Source organism: Gekko japonicus, unplaced genomic scaffold (genome assembly GCF_001447785.1).
Source record: "Gekko japonicus isolate JY-2015 unplaced genomic scaffold, Gekko_japonicus_V1.1 scaffold37, whole genome shotgun sequence".
Lineage (NCBI taxonomy): Eukaryota > Metazoa > Chordata > Lepidosauria > Squamata > Gekkonidae > Gekko > Gekko japonicus.
The window spans coordinates 409,124-433,128 of NW_015171503.1; the positions used below are offsets into that span (position 1 = coordinate 409,124).

The 24,005-nt window shown below is 45.5% G+C and overlaps 1 protein-coding gene across 2 annotated transcripts in view; it reads right to left on the minus strand.

The window, feature by feature from the left end:
- Nucleotides 1-18,980, minus strand: part of TEF (thyrotrophic embryonic factor) — a 35,529-nt gene extending 16,549 nt beyond the window's left edge. The window contains exon 1 of one of the 2 annotated variants that reach the window (XM_015419183.1): nt 18,869-18,980. In XM_015419183.1, the coding sequence (XP_015274669.1) occupies nt 18,869-18,974 (106 nt within the window). In that variant the 5' untranslated portion in view covers nt 18,975-18,980. Of the gene's footprint in view, nt 1-7,156; nt 8,082-18,868 lie in introns of those variants that run through there. The other variant, XM_015419182.1, reaches the window with a different exon arrangement.
- Nucleotides 18,981-24,005: the final 5,025 nt, after the last annotated feature.

Sequence of the window (24,005 nt, forward strand, 5' to 3'; positions counted from 1 at the left end):
AAATCCTGAATTTAAATTCAGTGCAGTGACTATGCTCAGATATCATTGGACTATTTTGCTTCATTTTTATTTCAGTGTGCTTTTGGTATTGTTTCGTCAGGAGGGAAGGCGGCATGCTATAGCCCGAACTCATCAGATGTCAGAAGCTAAGTAGGGTCGGCACCAGGAATGGAGACCTCCAAGGAAGATTTTATAGAGGAAAGCAACAGCAAACCACCTCTGCTTCTCACTTGTCTTGAAAGCCCCTTGCTGGGGTCACCATAAGTTAGCTGTGACTTGACAGCACTCTACTTACTTACATGCACACACACGCACACACACACACAAGAGTTTTATCTCTGTCCCAATGTTGAATTTTATCTATTTTATTATCTAATTTTAATTTACCTTTTTTATGTTGGTTTTACTGCAGATGTGATCTCCTGACTTGGATTTTGCTGTAGCTGTTTTTAACTGATTTTGTTTTTAATGAATTATTTCATTATAATGTTATTGTGACCCACCTTGGACATATTTGGACAGACAGAATAAAAATATTTTAACAATAAGATGGGTGATTTTTTTTTATTTATCGTTTCAAAAATAAATTTTTACATGAGATAACAATAAAACACATATCATGTCCATAGACTCACAGACAAAAGGTAGGTAATAAAATTTTACAGCAAAGAGTAGAAGAATGGAGACGATTATCAAGAATATAAATGGAAATTTGTATATCTGAAGGGGAAATGTTCCATGTGAAGAGAAGGAAGAGCCTGAAGAAGGCAGGGATATGGGAGAAAGAAGAATAGAAAGATGCCAACAAAATGGAGTACTGAGATAAATGATGAAGGGCAAGAAAATACAAGCCCCTAAGATCCAACCTGTTTATTACATGTTATCCTACCCTTCCTCCAGGGAATTCATAGCAAAACACATGCTGGTTAATTTCAAATATTATTGATATCTTAGGTATTATTTTATTTTATTGCTCCATTGTTCTGAGGCTGCTAAGAAATTTAAGCTCCAATCAAGCGGAATCTGCGCACAAATACAACTTATTGCCAAGCTCATGAGTTTTCTTCCTCCCTTCTTGCACAGAGGGCAATCAAGGATTCCTGATTTGAAACAAACTCTGATTTCCAATGACATATGAAGGCAGGTGCCCAAATGAATCAGAGTTTGGGCTCTTCTGCATTGTCATTTTTGTCACTCGTTTGTCCCTATGGCTTCAGGGTTTCCCCCCACAATGTGCTTTGCTCTCTCTGGTAGTCCCAGAGGGAGCAAAACACATGTGGAAAGGGGGGGGGGGACCCAAAGCAATAGCAACAAAAGAGTGACAAAAATGACAATGCAGAAGAGCCCTTTGTTTACTTCCCACAAGCCAGGATACTTCATGCTCCACATAAGGAGATGGGGTAGATGTGTACATGAGCACAGTAATAAGCTCCATTCATACGCTACACTGCAGTTTGTTCTGACATCCGAATGCAAATATGTGGTAATTTTATGATTGTATTTTTAAATTGCTTATATGTTAACTATCAATTTATAAATTCAAACTTTTAAAATCCCATATTCAAATAGCCACAATAAAACATAGAAATTATTAGAAAAATAAAATATACGATTCATACATTCAGACTTTTTACTTTATCACCATAACAACTCTGTGATGTAGGTTATACCAAAACTTATAGAGACGCTCAAGGTCACACAGTACTATTTACAGCTGAGCAGGGAACAAGTCTGTTATGTATTGTAAACAAACAGCCCACAGCTGCCCCCCACGACTTGTTTTCCAGCCAAAAAAAATCCATCACTATACTTTTTATGCCAATGATTCATAAATTTCAACCTTATCTCACTGAACAAGTAAGGGGAGGGCTTTAACTCAGTCATTCTGCTAGTGATATTGTTTGACTGTAATACAATAACTAGTTAAGCATGGAGTTATCAAACTGAAATGTGGTGTGCTCAGGCACAATTATACATTTCAAGTTCTAGCTGCGGTACCTAGCTACGGTAATCCACACAACAGTCACCTCCAGGCTAGACTACTGTAAACCGCTTTACATAGGGCTGCCCTTGAGACTGACCTGGAAGCTCCAACTGATCCAGAATGTGGCTGCGTGGGTCCTTACTGGGACCCCCGTACGGCACACATTCAGCCTGGGCTGCACGAGCTACACTGGCTTCCAGTAGAGCACTGGATCAGATTCAAGGTTATGGTATTAACCTTTAAGGCCCTTAACAGCCTGGGACCCGTGCCATGTACCTTCAGGACCACCTCTCCTGGTATACCCCCAGAAGAGCCTTACACTCAGGAGATAAGAACTTACTGGTGGTCCCCAGCCCCAGAGACATCCAGCTGTCCTCAACCAAGGTCAAGTGTTTTTCTGCCCTGGACCCTACCTGGAGGAACTCTCTGCCAAACAACATCTCTGCCCTGTAGGACTTGTTGCTGTTCCACAGGGCATGTAAGGCAGAGATGTTCCGTCAGGTTTTTGGCTGAGGACAGAGACAGCTTCCCATGTAGTGTGGCACTCCTCTTCCTCCACCTCCCTCCTCTACGAAGCAACAGCACTTTCTTGGAATCATCACCATCAAACTGGCTTAGGTTACTGTTAAATGTATTTTATGTACCATTTTAACTTTGAAATATTTGTAGATTTTTATTACTGTTGTACGCTGCCCTGAGCCCTATTTTTCAGGGGAGGGTGGCTTAAAAGTAAAATCAAATAAACAAACAAAAAAATAAAATAGTTTGACCCCAGTACCCATTTTTAGACAAGGTGGCAAGAGAGAAATGAAGACAGATAATGCAATACATGAAAATCAGAGTTATTATTTTGCATTTCAAGAATGAAACTTAGTTTAGCCCTTGCAAGACAGCCAGGAAAGATGCAAGATGAGAGGCCCTGGGAAAAGACTGCCTCATTGGTTGAGCACATGTTTTGCATGGAGAAGGACCAGGGTTCAATCCCTGCCTTCATCACGTTAAGGAAAAAAAGGATCAAGCAAGTAGGTGATATGAAAAATGTCTATTTGAAACGCTGGAGAACCTCTAAGCACAGTTAGTGTGAGCTAGCTCACAGTTTTTTAGCCTCTAGCGCACACGTTTTCATCATAGTTCAGGAAGGATGGCTCCAGAGCAAACTAATTTATGCAGCAGCCAAATTGCTTGCTCACAACTTTAATGCCAGTAGTGCACAAGACTCCACAGCTTAGAGGGAGTAACTGACTTGATATGCCAATAGTAACTATAAGACAGCTTCATGTGAAATATATAGAAGACAGTGTAACAAGTGGCTGTCTTGAAGATAAAGAAATCTGTATGTAAGTGTTCAGTTAAAAATCAAAAGCCTGCCTTGACCCCATGTGTGTTTACAAGGGTTCCAGGATACCACAATCCAAGATCAAGATATTGACATTAAAGTTGGGTGTGCCACATCAGGACTGAATTATACACTTTACATTCAAAAATTATACATGTACTCCTCACAAGCACCTCAGAAACAATGAGTTTTGCTTGTCTAGTTTATGTGCATTAAGCTGATTATTTGCCTTGTCTTTCTTTACTACTGTTACAACAGATGGACTCAGAAATGAGAAATTGTAAGCTGAGGCAGCCCTGTACATAAGAGTGTTTCCAGGACTCCCAAGTCCCATAACCCACATGAAGACTGTGATGACTTGCTGCTACTTCAAACAGTGAGTGGGATTTATCAGATAAGCACAGCTGGTACAGTTTTTTTTAAAAATGAGAACTGCATGATATAGCACTATATCAGCTGTGGCAGAAGCTATCACTTAAATTCAACCTCACCGTCACTAAATATATTTGTAAAAAATAAATTAGGAAATTTAAAAATTATTAGGGAAAACATCGCCAAAATATAGATTCAGAACGAAAGTCACTGAGAGATGCTTTAAACTGTTTGGGTACTATTACACAAATATCAACATGTTTCTGCTGTTAAAGGAAAATATGCATCTTCAGTAGACCATTATGAACCTGCCTGACCACCACAGTCATCATCAGAGGCCTTGCTTCAGGTGCCCCTGCTAAGATTAGGTGGGTGGCAACCAGTGTTCCCTCTAAGCTGAGTTAGTGTGAGCTAGCTCACAGTTTTTCAGCTTCCAGCTCACACATTTTTGTCGTAGCTCAGGGAGGATGGCTACAGAGCAAACTAATTGATGCAGCAGCCAAATTCCTCCCTCACAACTTTAATGCCAGTAGCTCACAAAGTAGAATTTTTGCTCTCAAGACTCCACAGCTTAGAGGGAACATTGGTGGCAACCCAGGAGAGGGCATGCATAGTGGGTATCCACTGAGAAGCCCTGATAGTACAAAACTCTCTGAGCACCGTGCCCAATGCACGTTTGGAGATGTATATTTCCTTTTTTCATTTGCCATGCTTACAGATGGCCAAGAGCATGAGGAATGAAACTGCCATATAAATAAACCTAACAAAGAAACAGTACTAGTTCTGTTTAGTGTTAATGAGACTTGGCAGTAAAACATTTAAACATTATAGTAGCTGTAATATTAGTAAAGACAACTTTGCCACAAAAACAGGGATATCAACATATATAACTGCCAGGGGTCTTTTGGGGCCGGAGTGTGCCGGAGCACCACTCTGGGAGCACAGGAGCTGGCAAAATGGCGGTGGCAGCGAGCCCTGCCCCCAGCTCCCCGCGCTATGGCCTGTTGCCGGTTTCCCGGGGCCTGCACAGGAACACTTCAGCCCCAGGGAGCCCGGAGGAGGCCCATCACCACCTCCCAGGGCCAGCGCCGGGGTGCTGCAGCCCGGGGGAGGCCAGAAGATGCTCCCTGCCACCTCCCCGGGCCAGTGCTAGAGCGCTGCAGCCCCAGGGAGGCCGGAGGAGGCCCGTCGCCGCCTTCCCCAGGCCCGCACCAGAGCACTGCGGCCCCAGGGAAGCTGGAGGAGGCCCGTCGCTGCCTCCCTGGGCCAGCACCGGAGTGCTGCGGCCCCGGGGAGGCCGGAGGAGGCCCGTTGCTGGTTTGCCGGGGCCCGCGCTGGAGTGCTGCGGCCCCGGGGAGACCGGAGGAGGCCCGTCGCCGCCTTCCTGGGGCCTGTGCTGGAGCGCTGCGGCCCGGGGGAAGGCCAGAAGATACTCCCTACCACCTCCCGAGCCAGCGCCAGAGCGCTGCGGCCCGGGGGAGGCCAGAAGAGGCCCCCCGCTGCCTCCCGGGGTAAGTGAGGGATCAGCGGGGGGTGGCGGAGGCGGGATTGGGAGAGCCTTCCACCCATCTCTTTGCCCTCCTTCCTTCCTTCCTTCCTTCCTTCCTTCCTCTTCCTTCGTTCCTTCTCTCTACTCTCTCTTTCCTTCCCTCTTTCCTCCTTCTGCAGCCCAACTCTAGTGAGAAGGGGTTTAAACTTTAAACCCCTTCTCTCTTCGCTCCCCCCCCCCCCGGCTGGGGAAGGAAAGGGGAGGCTTTTGAAGATGCTCCCCCCCTTTTGCTTCCCCTTCTGACATCACTTCCGGTGATGTCAGGGGGCGTTGCATATGCTAATGAGCTCCTGCAGCTCTTTTTCTACAAAATGATCAATGATAACTGGCATTCTACCAGCACCTGGCTCCTCCTTCTTTGGACTCTTAGGACATTACGGACCTCTCATCCTGGGAGGAAGGGCTAAAACATTCACTCAGACACAGGAACTAATGTTGGGATTAGAGGCAAGAAGAAGGAAGAGATAATTTGTTTGCTTTATTGTAAACTGCTTTATGTCATATAGAAATTTAGTAAATTAATATGCACAATTTATTTCTCTAAATCAACAGGTATATACCCTTTTAAACCGATCTATAAGTGGTGCATCAGTTGAAACTACACACATACATTCTTGCAATGTAGATGATTAAATGATTTCAGCATCAAAAATCATTCCTTTACATTTCAAGCACATAAAATGCGCAACTAGCCATACAGATTAAGAGGGGAGAAAAGATCCATAAATTAAAGATCCCGTTCTTTCTTCAACCATTAATTTTAAGTCTGTAATGTTATATTTATTGTATTTTAAGTAATAATTATGATGTATTTATGCATTCTTTTATTGATGTATTAACGGATTGAGCGATTCATAAATCCAAAGTATGTATAAATAAATAAATAAATATCAATTATTCAAATCATATCAAGCAAAAATGTGTAAAACTCCTGTAAGAACCTAGTAGACAACAGCTCTAAATTCTTCCACCAATTAACACCCCCATATTTTCTTTCTAAGCCAACAGTAACTTTGAGTGTCAAATCTATAGTTCTATGCACATTTTAGCTCCGTATTTTGTAGTGCACAGAGACCAGGAAGAACTGAATACAAGACAAAGCATTCATCCTGATTCAGCAAGAGTAGTCGAAGAATCAGGTAAACTGCAGGGCAGTGCACACAGGTTGGTAAATTACTGAGTGAAATCACCATTTCCACTGGAAATTGTCAGTGGGAATGTGTCTTCACATGTCTTGTAAGGTGGTAAGGTGGATGGGGAAATACATGTGTTTTCAGGAATAGCCGTTTCAGACCACATTCCTTAGGGGAGCTCTACCTCTGGTTTATTATGAGGTAGCCGAACCTCTTTTCTTTTTTTGCAGGTTAATTTGCACTATATGCAAAAGCAGGCCTTTGAACCCGGCCTCTCCTACTTGGAAGCTCGCTCCCCTCCCCGCCATCAAATACTGAAATGGCGCCCCCAATGCATCCCCAACCGCAAGGGAGGTGCGGGGGGGGGGGAAGGGGGCTTTTTCTCCGAATCCGAGTGAGTGTGTGCGCGCGCGCGTGGCTTCCCCGTGTGTGATTTGACAGCTGCACCATCTGGAAACTTAGATCGAATCGGTCCCTGGCGTTAGAGGACGCCCTGTTTTCCTGCCCCTGAGGCAGAGCGAATTACGAACCGAAGGAGACAAACAAAGCCCCTACTAGCGTCTCAGGCACAGAGGAGGCGCCTAGCCCCACACCGCTTCTCCTTCCTCTCTCCCAAGGGGCAGGGACGCGGGGCCATCTGGGGCAGCGACCTACCCCGCTGGGGAGCGCCAGCCCAGCCCAGCCCGTCCCCTCTCGCTGGCTTGTGCGCCCACCCACCCACCCAGCACGCGCGTTCACCCCGCGGCGACGGCCCAAGACAGCAGTGCTCCCGCCGCCCTCACCGAGGCGCGCGTCCCTCGGCGGATTCTCCATCAGCTTCTTCAGCACCAACGGGAAAGCGCCCGCCAGGCCCCGCTCGCGCGGAGCAGCTCCCGCAGTCCCGGCCGCTGCCTCCTGGGGGTGCGCGGCGCGGCTGGACATGCTGTACCCGGCCGGTGGGGGCCCAGCAGACACCGAGACTCCCCCTGAGGCGAGAGGAGGGTAAGCCGAGGCGACAGGCGAGGCCACCTAAAGGGCTCCCACCAAAAAAAAAAGAGAGAGAAAAGTCACCGCCACTCGATACTATCAATTGCGCATGCGCCTCCCTTCAGATCGTGGCTCCTTCCAGGGCCCCAAACTAATTACTATTCATAAGCCCAGCTTGGCCACCCACTCATTCTACGCCCTGTGATTGGCTAAATCTTCCCAAAGGCGGGTCCGGTCGATCCAGTTTAATACCGTGACCGTCAGAAACTACCCGAGACGGTCCCCTTAACGCAGATTCGGCACGTGCGGTGAAGGGTGAGCGACTTATTAGCATGGTGGCCCACCCACTTGACGCCCCAGGCGTTGGTGGCTCCGACGAGGGTTCTACAGCATTTTTACGCTCTGCGCCTGCGCGCGCGCTCTTCGACACCCCAAAAGGAGCCCGCGGAGGCCTGCCCGTTTAGAGGCGCGCGTGAATTCGTCGCAGCAGCCAATAGGTGGAGGGGGCGGAGTCCGTGCCCTTCTCTACCTGCGCGTGAAAGCGATGGGGAGGCCGGAAAGGTGACGTCAGGGGGGGCAGTGGTGGCTGAGCACGGGAGAGATTCGACAAGCCCCTCCGTCCAAAATGGGAAAACTCGACCAGTGGGACGATGAACACAAGCTGTCAGCGGGGACCGGGAGAGGAGAATGCACGTGGGAAGCAAGTGGACGGGGCTTGTACGCCTGACGGGGCTTGTACGCCTCTCAAGCGCACGACGGAACAGAGAGACGCACCTTAACGTATAACGTGTGTGTACATGTATGTATGTACGCACACGTACATGAACAAGCTCCCCTCATTTATTAAAAAGAAGTTAACATCCCTACTTGAAGATTGAAATGTATATTTGATCATAATCAATTCGGATAAGCAGGTAGAAAAGAATTCAAAATACAAGAAATGCTCCCTTCTGACACAGTTGCCTAAAAGATCATTGCCACATATAAAGAGAAAAGCTTGTGCTCGAATTTTAAAAAGATTTTTGAAGATGCCAAAAAGATCGTTTGCGACAACCAACATACTCCCCCCACCCAGTAATAGAGAAAAACTGCCACATGTGCAACCGGTGCCACACAACTATCAAATGTAAGACAGTCATATAATGGGGGAGTGCTTTTCAGCTATAGCCCCTTTGATATTAAGCAGGCCTGTTCACTTAATATTTCCAAGAAACTGCAGTTTTTTATGGCTCTGAAGGCTTGTTGATTTTTAATGTATAGTTCTGTATTTTAATGTATTGTGTGTCTCCTTGTATTCTTTCTGTTATTGTAAGCTGCTGTAGGAATCTTTTGATTGAAAAACAGGATATGAGCTTAAATCAGAGGTCATTTCGGGGGGGGGGGACGCGGGGGATCGCAGTTCCCCCGGGTGAGGTACGGGGGCGGGGCACATGCTTCCGGCCGCCCCGCTTCCGGCCCTCATTCAGCCAGGAGGAGGCAGGAGAAGAGGGAGGGTAAGTTGCTTCCTCCCTGCCTCTCCCCACCCCTGCCTGCCTGGGGCCATGGAGGGCCTTTGCGGGGCTTCCTTGCACTCCCGCCGGCCTTGCAGGTCCACCGCCAGGCCCCTCATGGGGCTTGGCAGTGGAGCTGGAAGGCTGGCGGCGGCGGCCGGGACCATTAGGGGCGGGGCGTGTGGCCTTATGACACACTTCCGGTGATGTCAGGGGGTGTGGCATATGCTAATGAGTTATGCTAATGAGTTTCCCTAGCTCTTTTTCTACGAAACGACCCCTGGCTTAAATCATAAAAAAGAATAATATTCCAATTCTCTTCCCAGAGGCCCCGTAGAAACAATATGGAAAATGGTTCAAAATCAAGTGCTGCATCCATAAAAAGATAGAATTTGATACCCTATTAATCCCTAGTTTTATTTATGGGAACTGACACAACTGCAGGCTTTCCAACTGCAGGCTTCACTCCTTTCACTTATATTAACAATATTTTCTCATTCAACTGTGTTATGTTTTGATTTATGTAAATATTGTTCCCTACTTTTTGCCTTGAAGGACAGAACTGGTTATACATCTAAATACACAACACAGAGTCTGTGATATACAATGCAACACAATTTACCTCTAGTAGAGAACATATTTCACTGAACATACATTTCTTTGTAAGTTATGGCTCTGGACGAATTACACAGTTTAAGGGTGACAGTGAAAAAGCTGTTAAAGATTTTCTATTCCTTGGCTCAATCATCAACCAAAAGGGAGACTGCAACCAAGAAATCAGAAGGAGATTGAGACTGGAAGGGAAGCCATGAAGGAACTAGAAAAAATCCTTTAGTATAAGGAAGGGTTCACTGGAGACAAAGATCAAGATAATTAATATTATTGTATTATTCATGATTATGTATGGATGTAAAACTTGGACAGTGAAAAAAGCTGACAGGAAGAAAATTGACTCATTTCAAATGTGGTGTTAGAGGAGAGTTTTATGGATACCCTGAACCACTTAAAAGACAAATTAGTGGATTCCAGATCAAATCAAGCTTGAATTCTCCCTAGAAGCTAAAATGACTAAACTGAGACTATTGTACTTTTGTCACATCATGGAGAGACAAGATTCACTGGAAAAAACAATGTTAGGAAAAGTTGAACTCAATAGGAAGAGACAAAGATGCAAAAACTGTCCCAATAAAGGAAGCCATGGCCCCCATTTTGCAAGATCTGAGCAAGGCAGCTGATGATAGGAAGTTTCAGAGGTTATTAATTCATAGGGTTGCCATAAATCAGAAGTGACTTGACAGCATGTAGCACATATGCCTTATTGGCTTAGTATAGCTAGTACAACCTCAGATTTAAGTTTTCCATCGAGTGGACCACAATTTCTCAATACCTCTTGCTCTGTGTCATGAATCTGCCATTTCTCCTTTGCTTTTCCCACCCTGAACAAGTGCAGGTTGCTACCTCTTTCTATCAAAGCCTGCTTCAAAAGCTTTTCTGTAAGACTTCTAATTTAGTCTCTTAATCCTGTCACCTCTAACCAAATTTTAAACACATGTAACTGTATGTTCCTATATTCATTACTTGTGGTTCTTATTTCTCCCTCCCTCCCCCATTACCCCATTCTCTCCTTTACACTGCATAGTTCTTGATAGCAGAGACAAGTCTGTTTTGCCTGTACAATGCCCTATACATTGATAACACTGTATCAATAATAGCATTCACTGAAATTTGAAAGCAGTCATGTTCTTATGAATACTAATTACTACATAATAAATCACTCTTACAGTGGGATTGGGTACTTGTTAGATTTCATTACAGCATATATCTGGGTTGGCAGGAGGCATAATATTACCCATGTCTCGGCCACCTTTTCTGCAATAAGAAGGGAGCAAGAGCTTATAGTAAAATTTAAAAATCAGCTTGAGACATGAGCAACTGAACAGGGAAACTGCAAAAAAAGCCACAGTCCCTAAACTTAGATTGCTTTCATGTCCTGCACAGATCGCCTTCAACAATTTGTTCCACCATCCTCCTCCTCCACAGTCTCCAGAAGATCTATCACAAGGCAACTTGGAGCCCTAGGAGTCCTGTGAAAGGGATATTGCTCCTCCCAACTCTTGCTGTTGTCATTCCAGTGTGCAGAAGGGTTTCCTTGGATCACTCAATTGTAACTCATGCAAATCTCTGCATAGCCACGTCCTAGCTATAGGCTCCTCAACTGTAAACAGAGAGGCTAGTAGAGAAACTGTCCTAGCATAAAATCTGGAGCTCAGGGCAATAAGATGAATGCACTGCTAATGTCATTTTGCCCTGCTATCAGCGTGTGTGTGTGTGTGTGTGTGTGTGTGTGTGTGTGTGTGTGTAAAGTGCCGTCAAGTTGCAGCCAACTTATGGCTACCTCACAGCGTTTTCAAGGCAAGTGATTAAGCAGAGGTGGTTTGTCCATTGCCTTCCTCTGCAAAGTCTTCCTTGGTGGTCTCCCAACCAATTACTGACCCTGCTTAGCTTCCAAGATTCCATACACCCCTGCAATTAATACATGGCATTAAAAAAAAACAACTAGGACAACCATTTTTGGGATGTCTTCTTCACTCTTGGTCCCTGAACTAGCAGATGATTCTAATAACATATTTTACATTCAGAGGATCAGAACAGTGCATTGAGATTATATCCAAAACATCAGCTATTGTATTTTCAGAGCGTTTTTCAATACCTAATTCTCCGTCTTACCATTCTTTAGCATCTGCTTGTCCAATTTATACGGATACTTTTCAGCTTGTGGATTCTGAGGATGTGGACAAGATCCCTGGGCAAGTGAGACCTCTACCACCTGTGTTCTCAAACCTTTGCCTTTTCTGGCTGATGAAAGCTGCCAGAGAGGGACTGGCTGAGTGGGTTGAGGGAAGTGGTAAATGCTTCCTTGAGAGCAGTTGTCCTGCCCATGCTCAAGGAGGCAGTGATTAGACCTGTTTTGAATGTCCTTGAACCCCACTACATCAGAAAGGTTCTGGCCAGTCTTCAATTTTCCGCTCTGGGACAAGGTGCAATAGTGGGTTGTCGCCTCTCATCTCTTGGAAAAGAATAATTTTCTGGAACCATTTCAACGTGGCTTCAGGCCAGGATTTGGAACAGAGACTGCTTTGGTTGCCTCAGTTCATGACCTCTATCAATAACTAGACAGCTCTGCTGGATCTCTCAGCAGCCTTTGATATTATCAACCATAGTATCCTACTGAGAGGCCTCTCAGCACTTGGACTAAGGGGCACCATACTACGGTGGTTGAAGTCCTATCTGAGGAGTCGCTCTCAGAAGGTGGTGTTGGGGAATTCCTGCTCTGGCTCTGCCCCATGTGGGGTGCTGCAGAGTTCCATCTTATCTGCCATGCCATTTAATATCTATATGAAGCCACTGGGAGAGGTCATCAGGAGGTATGGGCTGCAATGATACCCAGCTCTACCTTTCTTTTCCACCTAATTCTGAGGATGCTTTTTATGTTCTGAACTTGTGCTTAGAGTCAATAATGGGCTGGAGGAGGGTGAGCAAGTTGAAATTTAATCCTGACAAGACAGAGGTTCTCTGGGTTAGTAGAAAGGCAGATCAGGGACTTTAGATCTGCCCTGTCTTGGATGGGGTTATACTCCCCTTGAAAATCTAGGTTCACAGTTTGGGAGTGCTGCTTGACACGGCAGTAACCTTACAAACCAGATGACTGCTGTGGCTCAGAGTGCATTTGCTCAATTGCAGCTGGTGCATCAACTGCATCTGTTCCTGAGCCAGTCAGGTCTATCCACAGTGATCCATACCTTAGTTACATCAAGACTGGACTATTTCAAAGTGCTTTACTTGGAGCTATCCTTGAAAACTGGTCAGAATGTGCAGCTACTGCAGAATGCTGTGGCTGGACTGCTACTCAGAGCCAAATACCAAGAGCATATGGTCCCAGTACTACAGCAATTACACTGGCTACCAATCTGCTCCTGAGCCCATTTCAGGGTGTTGGCTTTGTCCCTTAAAGCTTTATATGATCCAATACTGGGCCTTTGGACCTTAACTGTATTCTGGCCCTCTCTGCTACTGAAGTCTGACTGACACAGCAGGGAAAACCTCCTTTAAGACAGTGCTTGCTGTGATGGGCATGCCTCTGGATAATCAATTAAAGAGGAGAAGCTTAACCTTCTCTTTGTCACCAATTTTCCACCTCCAGATCATCCCCTCTCCAAACTGCTTTTGGCCCATGGAGGAAGATAAATGGGTACTTGTTTCCCCTCCAATCCCCCCCCAGTCAAAAGCAGATGGGGAGAGTTGATTTGGACAACTGGCAAAAAGTGGAACAACTAGCAAAAAATAAAGGGTTTAAATGCTCCCCCTCTCCCTCCTTCCCACATGTGCTCTGTTCCCCAGTTGAAGATTGAGTGGCAGCTCTGTGTATGTGTGGACAATTGATGTCTTATGTCCATTGAGTCTTAATTTGGACCTAACCAACCATGACTTCATCTGAACTCTTTTTGTTTTTAAATCACAGATGTACCAATTATGGTAGGCAACTGGTGGTGTAAAACGCCCCCTCCCTACAAGGGAGAGGCTTTATTCCAAGGCCGAGGGGGGATCCCCTTTTCCTCTCTCCATCACTCTGTGCTGTCCCTTCTTTCTCTGTGCACCTTATGTACCCTCCCCATTTCTTTCTTTTCTACTCACAAAGCTCTGGGACATTTTTCAGTAGCCCGTCTCCTCCTCTCTTTTAATGCCCCACAGGGCTCTCTGTATCCTGATCTCTCTCTTTCTCCCTCCCTCTTTTCCTTTTAGATCTGTTCAGATTAAGAACATAAGAACATAAGAGATGCCAATGTTGGATCAGGCCAAAGGCCCATCCAGTCCAACACTCTGTATCACACAGTGGCCAGAAATACCAGTGCCATCAGGAGGTCCACCAGTGGGGCCAGGACATTAGAAGCCCTCCCACTGTTGACCCCCCCCCCCAAGCACCAAGATGACAGAGCATCACTTGCCAGCTCTTTTACCTCTGGGTCCTTGCTTTTGGTAACAGCATGCAAGGGTTTCTTCTCACAACAACCAGTACACTGAAGGAGTCTCAGGCACAGGTAGGGGAAGCCACATAGCTGACTGGCTGGAAAAACTGATACCAGCTCCATTGGATAGGCCTCTTAACCCTGAGAGAAGATGAGCAATGTTCTCCCTTCATTATCCTCGACAGGCCTGTGGCCACAGATAGTTAAGGAGAGTGTCATGATTGACTCCTGGTTCTTACATTGCAGAGGCCTGGCCTAAACAGATGAAACAGATGTAAGCTGCCTTCAGCCAGTTTGCACTGGCAAGGCGGGGTATAAATTGGAAGTAAATAAATAAATAAAATAAAAGTGTAAAGAGGTTGTTGTTGTTGTTCAGTCGCACAGTCGAGTCCGACTCTTCGCGACCCCATGGACCAGATCATGCCAGGCCTTCCTGTCTTCCGCCGTCCTCTGAAGTTTGCTCAATTTCATGTTCGTTGCTTCTATGACACTGTCCAACCATCTCATCCTTTGCCGTCCCCGTCTTTTTTGACCTTCAATCTTTCCCAGCATCAGGGTCTTCTCCAGTGAGTGATCCCTTCTCATTTGGTGGCCAAAGTATTTGAGCTTCAGTTTCATTATCTGGCCTTCCAAGGAACAGTCAGGGTTGATTTCTTTTAGGATTGACTGGTTTGATCTTCTTGCAGTCCAAGGGACTCTCAAGAGTCTTCTCCAGGACCACAGTTCAAAAGAATCTATTCTTTGGCGCTCAGCCTTCCTTATAGTCCAACTCTCGCAGCCATACATGACTACTGGGACAAGCAAGAATCATTTGGTATAATACGCTTTAAGATCATAAACTAATAATGGAGGTCAAGAAACAAACACTTAAGAAGACTTCTGTAAAGTGTAAATTAAATTGAACTGTGTAACTTTTTCAGATTTTATGGCCTGTGGTTTCTCTTACAGCATTCTACCTTAGGCAAGTTTCCTTTTTGTGTGCGTGTAGAATGAATAATATCCAATATTTTATCCAGCAGAGGGCAGTCATGTGTCCAAACAGAAAACAATCCTCCCTCATACCCCAATTAAAAGAGATGCTGGACAAACCAGATCGGAAAACGATCCTCCCTCATACCCCAATTAAAAGAGATGCTGGACAAACCAGATCGGACGTGTGTGGCTTTCCAATTCGCCAGATTTCATTTAAGCCAGCCCCTCAGCTACTATGCATACAATGTCAGCAGGGTGCCTGTTTGCACCAAAGATATCTGGCATGGTAATAATGGCAAGGCAATTTGACTTCCTTTAACTGAGATGTGTGGAGCTCCACAGAAGGAAGATCTTGTTCACGCAGCATCATACGAGGCCCAGTTCACCAAGTGATTTTTCTTTTTGGCACAGAAGTTGGCTCATTTGGTTAACTTCTAGTCTGTGAGGACATCCATTGTGCATAACTCCAGGCATATGGTGTTGCTCATAGCAGGGTTTGATGTACAAAGTAGCAGTAGAGTAATTAGGCACAGCAGGTGCTTTCTATGAAGCCTCCCACACAACAAAATGTGCAGGGATTGATTCTGCAGATTTGCTGGACCAGGGATGAGTGAGGTTACTGTAGGATCTTTTAATTAAGCTTCCTCTGGAATCAGATGTTTCAACTGCCAAGCAGATTAAATAGGGCAGTGTGTTAAGTCTCAGTGCACCCTTATGGTTTGCTTAGATTTGGCAGCCTGTCAGCTTCAGTTCCTTTTTAGTTTTCGTACTAGTCATCGGTGGGATGTGAGAGAAAACAGAGGAAGATGAGGGCAGTAATTGCTTCACAGTGAAACTTGTGATGGGGTATTCTGCTTTGTGCTGGACAGGAAGTTCAGCTCTGATGCAGCCAGTGAAGATGCGTGGGTCTAGGGAGAGGATGGGACTATGGGATGGGACTATGTATGTCAATAGGGCTAGAAAGGAATTAATAGAAACATAGAATTTGCTATAACTAATTTGTAATGTGCTTTTCCTACTTTCCTCCCAATTCCTCCAGAAACATATATGTTACAAGCTGTGGCTGGTTGGCTTAGGCTGAGTCAGATGAAATTGAATCCGTTGAAGATGGAGGGCCTGTGCCTGAGTTGCCGTGGTCCAGGGGTAGGGATTCTGCTCCCGACCTTCAATCGGGTGCCATTGGTGCCAGCGTCGGAGGTTAGGAGTCTGTGGGTGCTCCTGGATGCCTCCTTAACAATGGAGGCCCAGGTTGCAGCCACTGTCAAGTCAGCCTTTTACCATCTCCGGCTGAGAAGGCAGTTGGCTCCCTTCCTTGAACGTGGCAACTTGGCAACAGTGATCCATCTGATGGTCACCTTGAGACTGGACTACTGTAATGCCCTCTACATGGGGCTGCCCTTGGCGCAAATCTGGAAGCTGCAGTTGGTGCAAAACGCCAAAGTCAGGCTGATGATGGGACTCTCAATTTGGGAGCACATCCAGCCTGTGCTAAGGGCGTTGCACTGGCTGCCTATAGCATACCAGATTTGCTTCAAGGTGCTGGTTCTTACCTATAAAGCCCTTTATGGCCCGGGTCTGACATACCTGAGGGACCGCCTTTCCCATGTATGCCCCGGAGAGCACTGCGTTCAGGGAGCCAGAATCGACTGGTCCTCCCAAGTATTAAGGAGGCCAGATTAGCAACAACTAGGGCCAGGGCTTTTTCGGTGGCGGCTCCACTCTGGTGGAACGAGCTCCCAGAGGAGATCAGGGCCCTGCGGGACCTTTTACAGTTCCGCAGGGCCTATAAAATGGAGCTCTTCCGCCAGGCTTTTGGAGCCGCCACCACCACCACTGCCTTTACAACCGCAACTATCGGTGGTGCTATTAGTAACAACTGACTCCTATGGTGGAAGCCCTGAGCCACAGGTCCCTGTGACTACTGCCTGGCCCGCCCCACAACTGAAATGGACCAATAGAATCTAATGTAAACATTGGAAATGCTAGCACTTTAAAATTGTTGGTTTTAATAATTGTTTTATATTACTGTACTATTTAATGTCATGAATTGTGCTTTATATTACTGCACTATTTAATGTCATGAATTGTGTTTTATGTCCTACAAAATTGTTATTTTGTTGTGAGCCGCCCTGAGCCAGCCTAGGCCGGAATGGGCAGGATAGAAATCAATAAAATAAATAAATAAATATTTGGATAGGTAAGCATTCCAGTGGTCTAGGCTCACAAAGCTGAGTAGCATCAATGTTTGGTAAGGGAATAAGGCTGTTTGGCTAAGAGATAGGAAGGGCTCTCTTCAAGGGTGTTGCCATGGCATCATAATCCAAGGAGCTAGTTTCAGAGCAGCCAAAATAAACCACATCCAACTTAGACAAAATTATTTCTCTAAAAGATCCTCTTGATTTTCCTTTCTATATGATTATACACACACACACAAACTCCTTCTCATTGGTTCTGTCATTCGGATCCAAATGCTGACATTCTATCGATCCAGTTATCAGAATATTATTATTTGCTCTGTGACCCCAGTAGTCTATTCACTCCCAGTTTATGGATTCCAGAACTACCGATTCATGTTTCCAGTGAGATTTTCACAGTGGTACCAGGGAGCTCAGGGGGCAAGACAGCTATCTTCATTTTATGTAGGCAGATTATTGCCCCAAGTTGAAGCCAGGAAGGAAACATGGTTAACAGGCCACAAAAGACTAACAAAAAATGCAGGGGTGGGGGGAGTGTCCCAACAATGTAAAATATGTAAATTACTGAACTGCATACTTAGCTGAGCTTTATGGACATTGCCTTCCCACCTAGACAACTTCCCTGCACTGGCTTTTTCTGCAACATAAAAGAGCAAGAGTCCAGAAGTGAGCAGTGACTCATGAAAGCTCATACCCTGCCACACACTTTGCTAGTCTTTAAGGTCCTGGTGGACTCTTGCTCTTTTCTACTGCTACATGGCTACCCATCTTGATCTGGCTTTTTCTGTTACTTTACCCCATTGTGTTGCAAAAGTGATCAGCCTGTGTAAAATAACCAGGAGTACATGTCTAGAATTATACTCCATCTAGGGAGCCCTTAGGAGAGCGACTCAACAACTTCTCTCTCTGATGTAACCACAAGCACACAAAATTTTCTTTCTACCACTTTAGGGCATTGGGCCCCACCCAGCTCCGTGCCATCCCATCTGACTGTCAGCAGTTTCCCCAGAAAATAGGCACCAGTGCCTGAATCCCTGACTTTTTTAAAGCAGATGATATACTCTGATGGCCTCTTTCCCCTGGTACAATTCTAGCAGATATCTGCAGGCGCTCCAGGCCAGTGCTCAGGAATTCAACTAACCAAACTCAAGCATAGGGAAGATGAGTTTTCCAAATTTCATCATAGTTCCAACCAGTGAACACTTATGCCATCCTAGCCTGGGAAATCCCACATTGTGACTACATGATTGTCCCTTCCTTCCTCCTTTGCTGCCAAAAAGTACCTTCTTCTCTCTAATAATAGCAGGACAGAAAAAGATCCCGCCGCCCCCAACCCGGCTTCACCACCCCACCTGCAGGTCGCAATCGTTGCTTCAGCGGCATACATTTCACACAAAACCTTCTCCCTGAACGACTTTCAGCGCTGCGATGGAGAAGTTGGTGAGCGGCTCTTGCTAAGACATCCCGGCCGGGACTGTTGCCCTGCCTATTTATCAGAGCAGACCGACGACGCGCGGGAATCTCACCGAGAAGTCATCCCCAAGAAGAAACGCTCCAGAATTCCTCCCCCCCACCACCCCAGGTAGGGAGATGAGGAAGGGAGTTTCATCACAACAGCTGTCACGGATTTGATAGGACCACCTTCCAGCCGCGGAAGACACGCGCACACACCGCAGAGCCAGCCGAGCAGCCAGCAGTGCAGACGCGCCATTTCTCCTAGCTCTACTCCGGCAATGGGGACAGCCGCAGGTACCCGAGCGGCCTGAGCTTCAGATAGAACAGAAGTACTGACGAAGCCACGATCTTCCTCGCCGTCCCCCTTTCCCTCCTAAGGCTTAGGGAAATACCTTTCCGATGGCCCGTCCAAGGTAACGAATACTCCAGCAGAGACTTCAGGACCTCAGGGAAGTCCATGGCCGCAGCAGAGCCCCCAAGCGCGTTGCAGCTGGACATCCCGGGCTAGGGGGGGGGGGAGAAATCCTCTTTGTTTCCCCCCGAGGAGGGCCCACGTGAATGGGCGGATGTGCGTCTGAGCGCCAAAAGCTGCCTTTTCCTAGAAATCACAAGAGCCACTGAGCGAGAGATGCCCGGAGCTGTGCTGTTAAACAAGCGCGCTTGGGCTGGGAAAAGTGGAGAAGAGGCTGAGAGGAAGCAAGTCCAATCAGAGACAGCCCAGCCCTCGTGGCCACGCCCGTTCCCTCCAGGCGTCCAATCAGCCAAAGCCAGACCGAGCTGTCCGGAGAAGTTTGTAAGGGTCTGTTTTAGCCAAGGAGGCTGCGGATAATGGGGCCTGTTACCTAACTTTACAAATGAAGTGACCGTAAGAAGGACCTTGTATCCAGGCAAGAGGGCAGGCCAGCAACAAATACGGATCCTGAGGGTCGGCAGATTATGATTTATTTATTTATTTATAATTTCAATTTATAGCCCTCCCTCCCCACAATGCAGGCTCAGGACGGCTCACAATTAGGCATATGCCACACATAAAACAGTTAAAACCATAAAACCATTGTTACAAAATTACAGAAAACATATTAAGTGCTCTGGATGTACTAAACAAAATCTTTCATCAAGATGGCGTATCTAAAATGGTATATCTAATCTCTATCTAAAATGGTATATCTAATCAGTGCCATCAGTTCCACATGGCACTGCCGCTCTCTCTTCCCAGGGCCAGTTAATAATGATGGTACAATAGTGGTGGCTCCTACCCAAAGGCCTGGCGGAAGAGCTCCGTCTTACAGGCCCTGATCAATAGCACCAGCACACATTCTTAAGAGATCCGATCGGAGAGGATTCTACAGCCGGAGTCATTACCCCCGGCCTATTTTCTGCTGCATGGGGGGAGTACAGAATGGCTTTGCAAATTACTGGCAATTTTACGGAAAGGAGTTGGACATTTGGTCCTGGTGAAATGCAAAAAAAATCAATTGCCTTGGAAACGCAGAATCTTCAAGCAGTATCCACGATTCTCCACGTTTCACAGTTAAGGGGGAAATCTTAAAATAAATTACAAAGATGATCTGACTGCAATGGTAACAGGAGAAAAAAATTACTTACAAAAACAGAAGCACATCTTACATGACATCTTCATGTAGGTAAATTTAACTTACTGTGAACAGATTAACTTCAAAAAGGTTACCTTGCTGCCAGCGGAGGAAATAATAAAAGACATGGAGACAGCTTATAGGGCTTACTCCAATTATATTTAAAAAATAGCCTGCCTGGAGAGATTGTGGTGAGATTTGCAAGAAGGCAGACCAGAGATGCTATATTAAAGGCAACTTCAGCAACTTCAGCAACTCCACAGAAATTTGGGAATACAATTATCAAGACTTTAAAAGACATTCCATTTGAGATTCGTCAGAAGAGAAAGAGCTACAAGGAGTTAATTACTTTTCTTCAAACAAACGGTATAAAGTATAGGTGGGCGATTCCTGAAGGTGTCATCTTTAAAATCAATGATAGAAGGGAGAAGATAGACTACATCTTCAAAGTCAAAGAATTCTTGAGACTTCAGCTGGGATCGGGGAAGACTCTAAAGAGGAAGAAACTAAGTCAAGTGACTCAGCTGCCTCGGAACGGATGAGGACTCTGCTGCAGAAGCGGGTGCAGGAGCAATGAAAACTGTATATGATTTTAGAGACAGAAAGCCAAAGTAAGGGTAGAAGGACTCTGATAAATGGCCCTTTGAAACAAAGAAGATGCTTAGAAAGCTCTCTCATAATAACTAATTTACTAATACAGAACAACGTGGAAAACAAGAACTCTACAAGTATTTTACTAACTCTTTTAATACTTGTATTACATTTAACATAAAGGGGGTCTCCCACTCGGGTTTTTAGTTAGTGTGGGTATCTTTTCTTTATCCATAGATAATAATAATAATAATAATAATAATAATACTTTCCATTTATTAATCGCTTTCCCCAGTGGGCTCAAAGCGATGTACAGTTACTCCATATATAGACAAGGGACTAACAATGTTCGTAGGGGATAGGGAAGACAACATATATTCACTTTAATTGCACGCGCCTTCACTGCCCGGTGTAGACGTTTTCTGGCTGGCTCCGTCATTTTCCCGCACGGCTGCTTGCTGGCCAGGCCTCAGGACCCATATGTCAATCGCCACACTGCCACCGCCTGGCCGGAACATCCATTGCAGGCATTCTTTTCGTAGCCGGGAAGCTGTTTCGCCTTTACAAGCCTTGACCAGGATGTCCGACCGTCAGCTAACGCCCTCCCACAAGGGAGGTTGGCGTGCCCACCCTCTCTAAGGAGTGGTTCCCACTTTATCTACTCGCCGAAGCTTTTGAATCGCTGGGTGGACGATGAGCTGGGGACAACAGGCTGGCTGCTCACACCAGCGCGGGGCTTGAACTAACACAGTTCAGATGTTAAGACAGTGGGATATACCCACTGTGCCACCGCACAAAAAGGTTACCTTGCTACAGCTTCAAGCCCAGGTAAGAGAGAGAAGAGAGGCCCCATATAAGATGAAACAGAAGGCAATCAAAGGCCAAAGAGGCTCAACATCTAACTGATGAGGGGGTAGGTCCAACTGCCAAGTGTACCCAAGTGAGAGAATTCTCTTCCCTTTCCCTCCCAGATTCTCTTACATGCAGAGTTACAATATCCAACACCTCTTCGTAAGGTTGCATGCAAGAGTTCTCAAGATTCAGGTTATCTCATAGTTTTTCAAATCTGTCTCTTGATAGAGGCTTGGTTAGGATGTCGGTCACCATCTCTATTAGGCTGTTCTCAGGTCATGCAGCAAGTGAAACTTCACACCAATGTGCGCAGTTCATGATACCAGTCTTAGATAAGAGTGAGATTCAAGCTCAGGCCTTATACAAGTATTCACAATACATAACAATATGCAAGAACAAAAGTACAATATCCATCTTTGTGTTTAGTCTACAGATATTAATTTGCTTCTCCTTGCTTGAAGCCTTGTGCTATGAGTATTGTGTGTAATTTTTCATTCCTGGCACATATTGCCTGTTTGTCCGTACAGCCCTTTCTGCACTTTGCAGTCTAAATTTGGTTGTAATGGCTGCTCCTTGTACAGATCTTCCTGGATCTCCCCGTGAAGAAATGCTGCCTTTACATCTAGATGTTTGACCTGTATCTTCTTGGACATTAATATGCTCAGATGTAATCTGATTGTACTGTGTTTCAACACCAGTGCAAAAGTTTCATCAAAGTCCTGACCATACTCGTGAGAAGCTTTTAGCAATTAATCTTGCTTTGAAGTCTTCCGCATTTTTGCCTGCATTTTGTTTGACCTTAAACACCCATTTGCATCCAATAAGAGTCTTTCCTGGTAGTAGCTTCACCAAGGTCTATGTTTTATTTTTGTGTAGAGTATTGATCTTCTCTTGCTCTGCCTTCTCCCACCTACTGGCTTCAGCTGCTGGCATTTGCTCTACTTCCTTCCATGTGAAAGGTTCAGATGGTAACACCCAAGCTTTCAAGGTAGGACAAGCGTGAGGCTGGTATGCCTTTGTTCGGTCATGCTGAGCACCAGAGGTGTGCCTGATCCTCAATATATGGTGGTGGTGGAGGAAAGTGCCACCAAGTTGCAGCCAACTTATGGCAGCCCCATGGGGTGCTCAAAACCAAGAGATGTTCAGAGGTGGTTTGCCATTGTCTGCCTTCACATCACAACCCTGGTATTCCTTGGAGGTCTTCCAGACTCTGCATAGCTTCCAAGGTCTAACGAGACTAGGCTAGTCTGGGCCATCCAAGTCAGGGCAATATATACTTGGAAGTAAATCTCACTGAGTTCAACTCCTATATAGATAAGCATCAAACTGAAGCTCTGCAATGCAATCCTAAAGACAATTAAAGGTAAAGGTAAAGGTTTCCCTTGCTCAAAAGCTAGTTGAATCTGACTCTAGGGAGCGGTGCTCATCTCCTTTCCAAGCTGAAGAGCCAGTACTGTCTGAAGACGTTTCCGTGGTCATGTGGCCGGCATGACCAAATACCAAGGCGCACGGAACGCTGTTACCTTCCCACCGAAGCAGTACCTATTTATCTACTTGCAATTTCTTGCTTTTGAACTGCTAGGTTGGCAGGAGCTGGGGCCGGAGACGGGAGCTCACTCCATCATGTGGCACTCGGGTCTCGAACTGCCACATGCCTTCCAGTCTGCAGCTTCAGTGTCTTAACCTCTAAGCCACAATTACCCCTTCTAAACCCACTGGGCTTAGAAGAGTACAGCTCTTGTTAGGATAGCATTGTTCGGCTGCAACCTTATCAACACTTACTCTTAAAGGAGTAGATGCTACTGAACTTGGTAAGATTTCTAAGTAATCTGCGTAGGACTCGGTTCCAACTCCATGAAACCAAAGGGAAATCCCACCATGGCAACTTTGGCTTGCTTGCGTTCTTAGTTTTTGCTAAATGCTGTATGTTTCATATGCCTGGGGAAAGGATTATTGAAACCTTTTAAGAATCTTTTATCCCTGCTTATCATTTACTTGTGGACTTTACTACTTTTGGCCGTTCTTCAAAGTGAGTGTACAAAAGAAGTCAGAGGCAGGAGGACTTGGGCAACATTTTAAAATAGGTCCCTGCTCAAAGATGTGGCAAACAGAATTACTATACCTCTTGAAATCAAAGTGCAATTTGCTCAAAATAATTGCTGCCACTTTAGCAAAGCTTCTGCTCTGTACAAACTCTTCTCTCAAAAACAGTTATGTTAATAAAACTTGTAATATAGAAGGGAAGGGGGAGGGATTACCTACACAACCCCTGAGCAGGGCAGAATAAAATGTATTGTATAGATATATTTTACCACCATTGGTAGCAAATTAGATACTGTGTTCTAATTTATCCAGAAGTTAAGACAATTAGGTTGACTTCTGGTTAATTTAGAATATTGTTATCACAAATAATACACATTGAATGGATTTTGCATCCTTACACTTATCTGGAAAAAATATATATTTCACAACGGTATGTAATTTATATAGAATT